The 14,850-nt window shown below is 34.6% G+C and overlaps 1 protein-coding gene across 2 annotated transcripts; it reads left to right on the top strand.

Annotated features, from left to right (window-relative positions):
- Positions 1-1,098: 1,098 nt before the first annotated feature.
- LOC139977568 (uncharacterized) lies at positions 1,099-14,425 on the top strand. Of its 2 annotated transcripts, XM_071986966.1 has the most exons (19): positions 1,099-1,240; positions 1,345-1,638; positions 1,971-2,285; positions 2,587-2,913; positions 3,284-3,619; positions 4,420-4,746; positions 4,946-5,053; positions 5,601-5,625; positions 6,016-6,104; positions 6,250-6,289; positions 6,408-6,454; positions 7,820-7,987; positions 8,506-8,616; positions 9,007-9,167; positions 9,903-10,022; positions 10,536-10,641; positions 11,167-11,227; positions 11,706-11,808; positions 12,140-14,425. In XM_071986966.1, the coding sequence occupies exons 1-19, from the start codon at positions 1,198-1,200 to the stop codon at positions 12,239-12,241; spliced, it is 2,883 nt and encodes a 960-aa protein (XP_071843067.1). In that variant the 5' UTR covers positions 1,099-1,197; the 3' UTR covers positions 12,242-14,425. The 2 variants fall into 2 exon arrangements, with proteins under 2 accessions (XP_071843067.1, XP_071843068.1); XM_071986967.1 differs by lacking the exon at positions 4,946-5,053.
- Positions 14,426-14,850: the final 425 nt, after the last annotated feature.

The raw sequence follows: 14,850 nt of genomic DNA, 5'->3' as shown, positions 1-14,850 counted from the left end.
AAAAAGCCCAAAACATTTTTAAAACAGCGTCAAGTTTAGGATTTTTTTCCAGCCTTCCCAACATCGAATATATTTTATTTTTTCAGATATTTTAAAAGAAAACCAACTAAAATACTCTAAAATAATATCGTATTTTTTCGTCAATGCTGAAATATCATATCGTTCATCTTTAATCGTTAAGACTATAGCGAGACTACAGAGAGGTAGCCCAGCGAATGCTTAAAAAACTTAAATAACACATCATAAAAGCTCCAGTAGTAGTCCTGAATGTTCATAGCAACGATTAACACGAATGTTGTGAGCAATACTGTATCCCAGAGTAATATACGCATATCATAGACGGGTGGATGTGGCTGTGATCGACAATGGTAACGTGATATCACACACTACATCGACTTATGTGTAAATCCCATCTAAGTCTTTATCGTAAATAGAGAGCGAACAACTGAGTAGAATTTTGCCTAACACCTTCCATAACAGCTTTTTTTTTGCAAGACCTAAGTAACTGTTGCAAATGCAATGTGATTTTGCATCAATGATAATAACGGTGGGGATGTTAACATGGAACATACGCTTCACCTTAGCATAACCTTTCATGTATCTTTACAATAAGGCAATTTGGAAAGAGGTTCAGCTTGAAACAGACGTGTGCATCTTGGCCTTTCCACGAATTCATAAATCCACAATTTCATATTTACTGAATTTCCCATTAGACTCCTCCCAGAACGAACGTCAGCAAATTTATGTGCAATCCCCAATTATATTGGAGTTTTAATAGACGGTAAGAGCTTTATGGTGTAAAATGGGTACAACAAGTTTTCTTGCCCTCTAGCACCACAAAGGCTTGCTACATGCTTATTTTCGCCAAGCTTGTGAATTTAAATAAGCCGATATACAATAATGCCCTACTTGGATTAAAAGAAGTCAGTGACAATCTTCTACTTTTCATGATAGTTTTCGCGTTAAATTTAATTCTATGTGCACACATACTCACATTGCGTGAGTTTTAGTGAATATGATTCATAGCGAAAGTAACCCTCCATAATGGGCATGTAAAACTTATATCATACAATAGACTTGAAAGTAAAATGGAATCGTGATAGATGTTCAACCAACAGTTGCTTTCTAAGGCCATGCATTATCTTCATGTTTGCATCCAACAGAGAGATATTGAGTTAGGCTGGCTGTTGCGTGACCATGATTAAGTACACTTTTCCGCGTCTGTTACTGCTTTTACCAGGTAAAACTTACCGATATTTCATTTTGTTTCTCTTTTATCATATTTCAGAATGTACGTTGGGTAACGAAGACGTCATGAAAGTTATTTCATTTTTGTGTTTACAGTTTTTAGTCAATGTCGTAGCGACTACTGCGATGGTAATGTGATCAAGATATTTTCGGCAGCAGATTTGCGACTTTCCTGCAACACTTCGTCGACGGCAAACTCTGTATGGCTAAAGGACTTTGGCAACCATTTATTCGTTGGCGAAAGTCCAGCGAACGTAAGGCAAATCGGAAACTTACAACTCGACAACAATTATTCTCTTGTAATTGTAGATGCATTGATAGAGAACCAGGGAACCTATACGTGCAAAATGGACGGAAAAGTTCTTACGACATATTGCGTGGAAGTTTATGGTAATCATTTTATCAATCAATATATATATATACATACAAATTATATATACGCAACTGCAATTCTCACATAAAAGCAAATATTGAAAAGTGGGGAAAGTTATTTATAGAAATTAGAAAATTAAAATCGTAAACACACACACGTAGTCCTTCTGCCAGCGGAGTGAAGATGTGTTTTCCAATAACTGTTCATTTCCGTAAAAAGACAATATTTGTATAATGTTTTGTTTTTATACCTTCTCTAATTTTGATTGGGAATAATATAAAAAATGTGATTATAACTGTAATTTTCTTTTGCTTTTAAAGTCATAGTGCTTTTCTTTTTAATTTTTCAGTTGCCCCTGTTTTAAGTATAGCAATCGATGACCTGATTTCCCATGATGCAACAGATGCATTTGTCGGTGAAAAATGTCATCTGGAGTGCATGGCAAATGGTTCAAAGCCAAAAACATCTCTTGTATGGGTTGTCAATGGCAAAGCTATCACAGAAAATATTACAGAAACGTTTTCTGACAATCAAAATGGTACATACAATTCTGTCAGCAAATTAACCTATCTGGTCGAGAAGAACCTGACACATGTCAGTTGCGTTACCCAAGAGCACTTTATTGACGACGCTACGTCGGTAAACACGGTCATCCATGGATATGGTAAGGAACCTCAAAAAATGTCATTTAATATTTCAATAACGAAAGTAGAATTAAAAAGCAAAGTAGTATTTGTTTGAGTTCATGTTGTCTGAAATGTTTTCGTTTTAACATTGTAAGGTTGTTTGCTAATAAATAATATATCTATAAAATATCTGTTGCGCCTTATAATTTCTATTTTCCTTCTTTTGTGTTATGCCAGTAGAAATGTCTTCTACATTTCAAGAGATCAGAGCTAGCGAAGTTAAATTTTGCATGTTAGTGCTATGCTGAAACATGCAATATGTTACTATTTGTATTGTAGTTGTTCCAGACCTTACGCTACTGTACAAAGGAAGACCCTCACCAGCTATCATCTACATGGCCTTAAACAAGACGCATTTACTGACATGCTTTGCGGTAGCTTCAGGACATCTTGCGAATCTAACATGGCTTAGAAACGACCACCAGCTTGTCGAAAACACTAAACGGTTTCATGCATACTCAACGGTTTCGAACAAAGGCGGATACAAGACAACCTCGTTGACAGTTGAGCCCAATGAGATATTCCCACCTTTAAACATATCTTGCACTAGTTTCGGAGAAAGTATTCTACTGAGGAGATCGCGTTCAGTCTTAGTTGTCGTTTACCGTGAGTTCTGGTTCTCATACTTACATGATAATTGTATATAATAAAACAAAATTGCAACGTTAATGTCATATTTTCTCATGCTTACATAGCGGTTAATGTTTATCATTGTAATCAGTGATCATCATCAATTTGTCATCGGACCTATTCTCAAAGTCTTCATTCTTCTTTAAAAATGGTATAAGTATGATAATGAATTGTTATTTATCTCATAATTCCTTGGGCCCTATGTTTGCCCCTAGGCCTAGTGGCTGCACTCCCTCTCATGGCCTCCTCTGATCAGACATGATCGTAATTCCAAGATAGATCCGGGAGCTATTAGAGAACAACATTCTTCGAAAACCTACATTAATGTTTATGGGTTTTGTTACAGAGGAGCCTACGGTAGAGATATCACTTGACGGTGTAGTTGTGATTGGCAGTACCGCAGATGTCCTACTGGGGAGTTCTCATTCCATCGGGTGCACTGTCACGGGAAACCATTTCGATCTTCTTATACTAACGGTTGACAAAAATACAGAAGAAAATAATGCTACTATCACAAGTGAAGGAAACGCAAATGTATACAATAAAGGCAGCACAGTTTCTACCGGTCATACAATAGAGGTTGACGTCCTCGCAATATCTGAATTAACAGATGTCGATTGTAAAGCCTTCAGTTATTTAGATACCGCAAACGTTTCTAACTACATTGACCTAAAAACAGTGGGTAAGTCAATATCAACGAATGCATCGTCAAGTAGTAAAATGTTTTGAATTATGTTTTAGCACTTTCTGTTTGGATCTTTTCAACCATAACGAAAGCCCCCGCCCCAAATATTAAGTAAGAGACTCTTGAAATATAAACAGCTGAATAGTTAATATTGTGTCTGTCGGAGAGGTCCGATGACCTTGAATAGATTCGTAAATTAATGACTATTTTAAGCTTTGTAGTTTCACAACGGTTTCCTTTCGCTTGCTTTGCCTCAAATAAATATGAATTGTGCTAACATGGTATATCCCTTATTTGCATTATAGGTTCTCGTTAGCTTTATACATATGTGACATGTGTGTAGGGTATATGGGAAGGGTATATAACATTCATAAAGCATATGACTCACGATGCTGATGTAAATGCATGTCTAAGCTGAGGCTTAATTTACATAACAATCATATTGGATGATAAATGGTCATGTAGGTTTCATGCACCAATTACTGTGAATGGTAAAAAAGAAAAGCCCTGATCGTAAATGTCCTAAACAATTATGTTATGGTGATTGAAAAATCTTTCAATTCCTGCTGGGCACCGTTACAACATGTTATTCTTAAGGACAAAAGAAAATAGCCTAAATGCATCTCGCTTCGTAAATTTATATTGTGAGATGGTCTGTAGACATAATGAAACCTTTCTGTGAATGTTTCTTTCCCCAAACAATATCGACAGTTAGCAATACATTATGTTCTTGGTATTGTGTGATACTCTTGGTCGTCTGCTATTGGCACGCTAGAATTGCTTAATTTATTGTACAGCTGTCCCCGAAGTTTCGTTTACTTTCGAGGGAAAACTGGTATTGCAGAAGTTCCTCCGTGTAGCTAATGGACATATGTACACTTTGGAATGCACAGCAACTGAAGCAAGGCCGAAGGTGCAATTGACGTGGCTTCTTGATGAGTCAATTGTACAATTGGGAGACACTTCGTTCGTAACCCTAACAACTAAAGGAAAGAAAAATCTGTGGGACAGCAGTATCAATCTTCACTTCTACCTCGAAGGCACCAGTGCCGTGATAACTTGCCTTGCAGTGGGAGAATCTTATCTCCAACGAACTAACAGAACAATTGCTTTTTTAAGCTTGGGTAGGTTTTTTGTTCAATTACTTTTTTTTCTGGGATATGTGTGTAACTAATGGAAATATAACTAACGAAGACGTGGGCCTATCGTGTGGACGTAATATACACACTTTCATTATAACTTAATATTAAACAAAATTGCCACATACTGACATATGTTCAGAATACGATGCTCATTCAGATATATGTATCATTCTGCACACAGATGAACCGAACGGATTTCCTCTTACAATTATTTGGATCTTCCTCACTGTAGTCATTGTAATCACATCTACGACAATGCCAATTTTCTATAAATTGAAGTTTTCAGCAGGTATCAATGAGTAATAATATTAATACAAATAAAAGTTTCTAAAAATTTTTTAATTAGAAAACAAAGGGAATACGCGTTCACATTTTTCTGGTCATCAACATTTTATATCAATACTGACTATTGCGATACTCGCCACTATATTGGTGGATTGGCTTACAGTACAACAAAATGTGTTCTGAACGGTCGATAGGGTGAACACATTTCCCCATCTTTTGGCTTTTTTAAGCCCCTCAGTCAGCAATATCTTAACCACTAAAAAACTTAATATTACTTACTCGTTTGGATTGATTGATTGCATCTGAGTAACAGACATGGCTATAAAAGTTTACCACATTGGGTAATAAGTTTAATGAACAATGAGTTCAAGTATAAATCTGATCAGTGATCACTTGTAATTACACTGATACATTCTCTAAACTATGATAAAGTTCTGATATACTATTTATTTCATGTGTTTTTTCATTTACCTTTGATCTACAAGAGGTAGCCAATGTAATCAATGATAATTGGTCTCATGTTTTATCCCTTTTAATTTATTCATTTGCAGGAAAAAAGGGTCAACTCCATATTCGGTAAGCAATTTAACTGATTTACATATAATTTTGAATATTCAAAAGAGTTGCTTATTGATTCAGTTTGAAGGTCGGTATTGCTCAAACTATGATTATGAACTAAAATATCAGATGTGAAATTCAAATGTCGCAAAGTGATTTGTAAATATGTTCCAGGTACTGTGTTTAGCTATTGGTATGTGACTTCGCCGTGCTATCATGATGTGTTCTTTACATGACTTGAATGTTTCTCTCTGTATATCTGATGGAAAACCTAATGGTTACAATGTAAATTGTAACTTGTACTTATAACGAACCATCAAATATATTTTATAATTGTTCACATGCTAATCCATCGTCGTGATTACAGGAAATAAATTCATCATAATATTATATTTGCTTTTATACAAGGGAAGCAAGAGAACCAGACCTGAATCTCGCAAATTTGGGTAGCGTTATGGATGGAATGTGTAAGACGGAAGTACTCGAGAGAAATGAAGGTAATATAACTTTATCAAGGTATTCAAACTATTATATTTATGATGAATGAAGTTTGATTAATTTGATAAGATGCTTTACTTGTTGCATACTCATTTAATACTTCTTTTAACATTGCTGTTCACTATTCTGTTTTTCCTTTTAAAGAATGGACTTCAGCTCATCAATCGCTGCCACATAAGCAAAGGTATCGTATATAAATATCTTCTTGTTCATATAATCGGCCTGTGTTTCATAGTGTCTATGACTGACAGTATATCGCAACAGTATCTTCACTAACTAATTAATGTTGTCTTTACTCGCAGCGTTTCCCTTCCAAAGCTTCCAAATGAGACAATCACATCCGCTGAAGGTAGGAATGATTTTAAACAGTTTGTTCCTCTAAGCAAAATAATTGTTCAGATTGTTTGCAGCAAACCCATAGCACCACTGTATGCAACTGTTGCTTATCTCATCTACAGGCATACATGAAGTATCATTGTTGTCCATAATGTAATGTGTTCTATTTCTAGTCTTAACAAGGTAATCATATATCCTGATTACACGATGAAAGAATAAATAAATAACACTGTGTTTTAGTAACGTAATGTCAGAAATACATTATGAAATATGTTTTGAACTAAGTAAGAGCAATTATCGGAGCTAGTAAGCAATGCAATAACACAAATTCATCAGAGAGTCATTCATAACTTTCAGTTATCAGTAAATTGGGTAATTTGATATTATTGAATTTTTGGGTATGAACCAACAATAAAAAATCAATTTGTAACATAGAGTATAATAACAAGCCTTATTTTCGGAACCTTTTAAAGTCTTCTTTCTAAGCATTGCTATTACAGGTGAAACCCCCCATAGATATATATTACAGCTAGGTACCGAGTGGTAATGGAGTTCTAGCTATGTAGCATGGAAGAAAAACGAATAATTGATTGGGTACGCGTGTCATTTTGAAATGTCACTGTCTTAATGCAAACAAGAAAAACTTTGCTGTAATACTTTTATTTAACGCATTTTTTAGAAGAAATTTGTTTTGCTTTTAATTATATGCACAGTGTGGACATAAGATATACTTGGTTAGCATGAGATACGCAATTTTGAGGTATATTTTTACTGTTCATTGACGCAAGATGCAAAATTAAATGGAAGGGCTCATTTGTTCATATATCTTATATTGTATCAGTTTCTTTAGTACAACTGTAATGGTTAATATTTGATAGAAACGCTGACTTAACTAACGTTTTAATGTCTTGCAAACAATTACAATTTTTGAAAGCTCATAGCAATTTCCAAATACTAAAAGACATGCGATAATATATATGAAATCCTTTTCTGCGCATTGTCTTGAATGAAATCCATACGTCATTAATTTTACCGTGCAGAGTTGGTACTTTGGTAGCATTGCCTAGTTTCACCTTTAAATAATTAAGTGTAGTCAATAACCTTATAAAATATAATAACGACAATGGAGAGAAACGTGGAGATGGTTGGGGATGCAGCAAATGCTCCATAGCACAATAGACCGGTAAGTTTGCACATAGGCTACTTAGCTTTCCGCGTCACATGAATTACTATAGGTTTCTGAACTTTCTTTCCCACATTGTCTTGAATACAGTAATAAATTTAACTATTTAATGCTACCGAAAGCATGATTGATTTGTTACTAAATTTAATTCTCATGTGTTGCGAATGACTCCATCAATCGGCTTTTTATATATAGTTTACTACTCGAGCTTGAAGGAAGGTTCGTTGATCCGTAATGTCTACACGAAAAGAGAGGTATGCTTTGTAGCTCAACTGAACAAAGGGACGTTCCTAACCCGGTGGATTGGAACGATAAACAAATCACAGGGAAATAAAACATGTTTATTTATTTCCCTTCCCTCGGGTACGTATACTGTTTATACCTGAAGTTGGGGTTACCAAGGGGGAGGGTTACCTACAGCCAGAGGGCCCGAGACGATTTGGGCACCCGGGAGAATATAGAAAATCTCAGATATATGAAGAGTGCAAAATGGGGCATGACTTAACTTTCTGGTGCTATTAAATAAACGCAAAGGGTTATAAGAAAACAAATATCAGTCTGGATAATGCTTACATATATTCAAGGTTTGGCTGAAATTCCGTTACCAAGGAATTGTTACAGAACTGAAAAAAAGTTCTATTAAGAAATATTTTCCTATGCTAAGAAGATACAAAAGAAGCATTAAAGGTGAGTGTTACAATCAATAACTTAGTTCATGTAAACATAGAAAGATGAGAAACAAGGTAGAAGGGAAACACCTTAGCTTATGAAGCAGCACGACCATTGGATGTCAGTTGTGACAGTAATTTCATCTGGCAACATCTTGTTGTAGATTTTTGATGAATAAATCGGCTTTTACGTATCAACTTCTTTTTCAACAGATGACAAGAAGATGAAGCAAGAGTTTCACTGGGACATTTACTTACAGAAACTGATGGAACTTCCTGATCATGTAAACGTAATCAAGACAGAAGGAATATGCATTGACAACGGTAAGGTAATCATCGTCGAGAATAAAAAAAACGTAGTTGAATGGGATTGACGGAAAACAATGTATTTTAATGTTTTGAGACACTCCAAACCTGGTTAGATTTATTCAATATTTAATTATCTAGTGGAATATTTAGAAACACAAGTAATATTTAGAGTGTTTTTACGAAAAGCGTTAGATTTCTACCAATTATATAATTAAAACCTGACATTTTTGATAAGATTGATGCTCGAGAAGACTCGTTGTGTTTCAGTTTGTATCTTTATACCATTTTATTGATAAACGGACAGTTTGCAACAAGACAAACCAAACAGTTGGAAGACATAAGTTGTGTTAGGATGAAATGAAGTGTTCAACACTTTTGTCATTCTTTCATCCTCTGACTCGACAGCAAATATATATCTTCTTCAAGAATACAAACCTGTTGGATCCTTAGATGATTTACTGCGAGGCTTCCATCAAGATGATAAAAGTGGAACATTGCTGCTATCGGATGTTCTTGAATTATCCTTGCAAGTTGTGAAAGGAATGGAATTCATCATAACACATGGAGTAAATAAAATTTCATCTTACAAAATGTAAAAGTCATCGTATGAATAAGGCAATATAACTTACATTATCATAAACTAAAACGTACCTGTACGTCAGAAGTTTCAAATAAATGATGTGTAACAATTGCATGGTCTGTAAAGTTATTGAATGTTTAGTCCATTGGTTTTATGCCCAAGATATTTCAATGATTTGCTAACAAATGATGAGTAATGTTAGTTCCAATGTTTAACTGATGATTACGCAAAAGTTAAGAAAGAAAAGAAGAGGAAAGAAACACAACGAAATAAGAAGGCAGGCCTTTTGCGTTGAATATGTTTTATGTTCACGTTAAGCAAACACTAAGACCTATGATAGTATTGCTAATGTATAACTCGGTATTCTATTCTCTTGGGAGGTTAAATGCTAACTATGTAATAAGTGTCACAAACAAACAGAAAATGAATTCACCTTTTGTTGTCTTGGCTTGACAAAATGATTTATTCTAAACAGTTCTCATATAAAACAACAGTAGCATTTGCATCACATTTAACATGTTTAAATTAAATTAAAGGCTGGATGACATTACCACATTCATATCACCTTTTGATATTTCATACATCTAGCCAAGAAGGTACAACAAAAATAACATCTAATTCCAGTTAATCTATATTAAAGGTTTTCCCGTTTAAAGGAATTGATAATTGCGTGTAACGATATACATCTATCTAACCATATCCATGTTGCTCTTTGTTGCAGTTCTTGCATCCTGGATTATCCGCGGGGAAAGTTCTTGCAACAGAAAAGCGATGTTGTAAACTTTACTACTTTTGTCTTAAGGAAGACGCTTCAAGAATGGTCATAGACATTAAGAGAAAGGTATTTATTGAAATATAGAAATTTCGTGCGATTATGAAAATTTCTTTTTCCTGTTTTAATCAAACACCTTGCCAATAAGTGACGTAAAATTATAAATAATATCCAGAGGACGGTCCTCCATATCATTAATACTTCATACTTCTCGCAGAGATCAAATTAAAAAAAAGAGATAAAAAGAAATTATGAGTTATGTCACCACTTTGTTGTACAAAGACAAATTATTAAGGTAAGGCTCTGATACTTGATACTTATAAGCATCTGATAAATATTTTGAGTACTGGTTCGAGTAATGCTAAATAATACGTCAAATAAAACTGCTTAATGATAACCCCCTCCCCCGATAAATAAGTAAAAGGCGTATTTAAAAATGTCATCCCTTGCTTTGCCGGTCATCTTTCATGTAAGGTGTTCAATGCAGTCCTTGAATGATTTATCTTATTGAATTTTTTTCAACGTTTGTGAAAACCTATAACTACAGTAAATTACGAACTGTATTATTTATTACTTTCAAAGGTGACGATCCCTGAGCTACCACCTGAGGCATCAGCGCGAAATGAGTACACCTGGTCTAGTGATTCTTGGTCAACGGCTGAATGTGTCTGGAAAATGCTAACTTTTGGTAAGTTAAAGATCATTATTTTCTCCAGACAAATTTAGTAACATCCATTTGTGTTTATTAACATTTTTCTAATCATAAATGGAACGCGGTGATATTACAGGGTAGGTCAACAACACAATTAATTATTTGTCAAAGGTTTAAACTGCATACCTATTACACACTACTTAACCTAAACATGTAATATTATACCATTAATGCTGCTTTGTATTCTTAAATTATTTTGAAAGTCGCTTAAGGGAGAACTCTTTCTAGTAATTGTTGAATTATCTTTAAAAAGACATTGAAGATACATTAAAACTGATAGGTAAAAATTCAAAACGAATTGATATGAGTTGCGGTTTCGATATTCTTTAAACCGATAAGATTAAATGAATGAATTCCATAAATGAGAATAAACAAGCCACAATATTTCCCTAAGATTCTAACAACACCAATCAGTACATGAATGTACAAAGAGAGCTTACATTTTTCGTAGGTGTAGATAAGCTAGTGAGTATAATGAAATTTGAATTTCTCTCACCACAGGTACTAACCAGAACTTGGAACATACATGGGAGGCTCAGTCCCAAATATATCCTTCCTACGTGTGAGTGATACTGCTAATGTTTGATTAGTTCATTATTTGATACAGATGTTTGAATAGCCCATCCCTCTCCCTCAGTTAGAATGCTCACTTCTTCCCTGGTCATGTACAGCACATGTTTTTTTCTCTCTCAGATAAGCAGTACATAGTGTAGGTCGCAACCTCAGTCGTTATCGAAGACAATGTTCAGTAACGTATTTTTCGACCACTCATGACGTAACACCGTCTTGATCTCATGGTTACTGGTTACATCAACAATGTGATTGGACTGGGGTTAAAATCTTTGGTTTCATGCACCTAGTCTATCTTGTGTGATTTTTATTACAATTTAGTACTTACTTAATCCATAAATCCAAAAACTTAGCAATAAAACTTCACCTCTCGTTCCCTGGCACGGCTATAGTTACGTTACTGTGTATTGAAGTACTGAATGGCGATTAAGTATGATTGCAGAACAAAAATGATTTCCTCTATCTTGCAGTCTTGAGTCTTTGATGCAGTCTACTTCTGTAGAATGCATGGATCGTCCGCCCTTGAAAGATTTGCGGGAAGCAATAAGCACATGGATGATTAGACAAGATATGGTGAGTGATACACGAAATCCCGAGGGTCTTAAGAAATCATGACATTATTCAAGTTGCAATAGAATTTGAAAAACCTTTACAAAATGCTAAGATTATCAAAAAAATATAACTTTGCTGCATTTGGCTACTACCAATACAAGTAATATTAGTACGAATCGTCTATATTACCTCTGTCACTACTTAAGTACAGGAATCATTGACTAACACAGAACACGCTCTCTTTGGGCACACGGTAAAGATAGGCTAATGTACCTTAACTAATTACATCAAGTAAATGTTTCAATGTCCGATTGTGCTCTTGGTGTAACTTATTTCCTTTTCTTTAAAATAGGATATTGAAGAAGCTGATCTGACAAGCAAATCATCACATGGAAGCGTAGGAGAAGATGGATACACGCCAATGGAAGGAAATACAGTAATTGAAAAGGATTAAAACATCTAAAGTAACACATTACTCAAAACAAAATGTAAATTTGGTAGAATGCAAAGGAATATGGTTGAATTATTAGTGATTATTTTTTCTTTCATTATAATAGGGCGGTTCATAAACTGGAAAACATGTGACGTTGACTTGACTATTTTAGCAAGATCATGATGACTATGATGATGATAAAGATATGATGATGATGATTATTTTTATTATATAGTTCATGCGTCAATTAAAATGGGATAGTGTGTATTACTTTCAAATCTCAATTTATCAAACTGAGTCAGTTAAAGGTAAGTTCTTTATGCTTATTTGTGAAACGGGATAACCGAATATTATGAGTATCACACCTTCTGCTGTGTCCATAAATTCCGAATTACAAAGAAGTTTGAAACGTGTTGTGTAAAATTGTATAGTTTTTCATATAGATTTAACTTTTAAGTTTCCTAAAACATCAAAGTAATGATGATTTCATTGCGTCAAGTATATGTGCGTAAGTGGCATTGACCGACAACATTTACCAAGCTGTATGTATCAGAAGTCAATATATTATAGTTGTACTTTGTTTGCCAGTGTATCAGTCTCTAGGCAATGAGATATGAATAGTCTCATATATCATTGTCTAGCAAGTGATACACTGGCAAACAACACAATCAACTGTAATATACTGGCAATAGATGTTGTTTAACTTCCTGGAATTCCTCAACTCGTTTTACTTTCGTAGTCATTCTTAAACTGATAATTAATAACAATTTCATAGCTAAAACGCTTTCATATTATTCATTCATTATACAATAAATCTATTTTAGTTCAAATTACCAGTCTACTATTGTTCACTAACACCCAATATTAAACTCATCCTTTATTAAGCTTACTCATATGCTTCGCATCTTACTTCCCTTTGTAAGTTTGAATTTGTAATATATTCTCAGATAATACTTTCTTTCATATTTCTAAAATGCTCATAGCTGAATGTCTCAGTTGAATATGGTTGACCAGCAATAACATACCTTGCCCGTTAGACTGTAGTTTCCAAACCGTCTCGGTGACTACTTTAGTGATACAACAATAACATATTTGTCATACCAGGAATATTTGTCTGATTCTGATTCCTGGTCTATTGCAAATAATATGAAACTGAACGCTGACAAAACCGAAATTATTTACCTACCATCTTGCTTCAGATGGGTAACACCTATTTCTTATTTCAACATCGGTAACGTTCCTGTTATACCTGTGTGTAAAATTCGGAATTTACGGGTCATATTGACAACAACCTAACGATGGATTCGCATGTAAACAACATTTGCCGTGCAGCATTTGATGCTCTTCATAAAAATGGTAAAATTCGTAGTTTCCTCGACAGACGAACAAATGAGCGTCTGGTTCATGCATTCATCTCCTCTCGATTAGATAACTGTAGTATGTTGCTGTTTGGTCTACCAGATCATGATATTGAGCAACTTACAACGCATTCAAAACTCGCCTGCCAGATTGGTCTCACGGTGAAGTCTTGTCTCTCACATCACACCTATTCAAAATCACACGGCCAACGTTCCTTTCAATATGCTTCGGCTTTTCTTTGAAATAGTCTCACAGATCATGTCAACTGTGCTCAATATGTTAATAACTTTAAAACTGTTCTCAAGACTCATATGTGTTCACGATTGTATTGTATTATAGTTTGGGTACATTTTTGTTTTGTGTACAGCGCATTGAGACTTTGTTGTGTGTTGCGCTTTATAAGAACTATATTATTATTGTATTAAGTGTTAGTAAACACAATAAAGATAATTTGGATTGTTCCAATGTCACCTGTGTAACTGATGTGCGCAACATGACGATAATTACAAATTCAATAATCAAACTTTGTAACAAGTTTTTTATACGTATGAATAAAACAGGTAAAGATAGTGTATATGAATTACAAATGTGTTCAGGGTTCTTTTACAGAGGACATGACCAATACAAGTGGTTCGTCCTAGCACCGTCTTAATCACATGGTTAACTGTATTTTCGATGTGAGGGGAACAGGGTTGAGAGTGGATCAAGTTAATCTTGTTAATACTTTAGTACGTACTTTTATTTCGAAAAAGGATGTGAATAGTAACACATTTAATAAAGCATATTAGTGCTTTCCTTGTTTAATAACAAAATACTGTTATTTCAATCGAAAAAACGATTTGGAAGGCAATGCAATTTTCCCTTGTTACTTGTTCTTTTTTGCTTATTTAATTATTTTTCAGTGACAACAAAATTCCACCTACGAGAGAGTGTTAACCATAACTCGGCATGTAAACATCACGAGTCAACGCGAGTAACGAACGGTTTTCTTCTGCCAACGCTATTCACTGAGGCAACACACAATAGTTTTTTTTGCACTCTCTCATCCAAGCAAGCTGTCATCAGGATATTCCAGATGAGTGGCTCTTTTCTATGTAATGCATGACTTTTATGATCGACGTGGTATAATATCATATACATCATAGATGTACTCAGTAGTGTGCGTCAGAGAATTTGTATCCTCTTAAACAGAGATCGCCACTGGACATCTAGGTTTCAAAGATTCCAAGCAACCTGTGCATCCCAGTCTTCATCTACCCAATACTTTTTAC

This window comes from Apostichopus japonicus, chromosome 12 (assembly GCF_037975245.1).
Source record: "Apostichopus japonicus isolate 1M-3 chromosome 12, ASM3797524v1, whole genome shotgun sequence".
Lineage (NCBI taxonomy): Eukaryota > Metazoa > Echinodermata > Holothuroidea > Aspidochirotida > Stichopodidae > Apostichopus > Apostichopus japonicus.
This window is presented reverse-complemented; position numbering and strand designations above follow the sequence as displayed.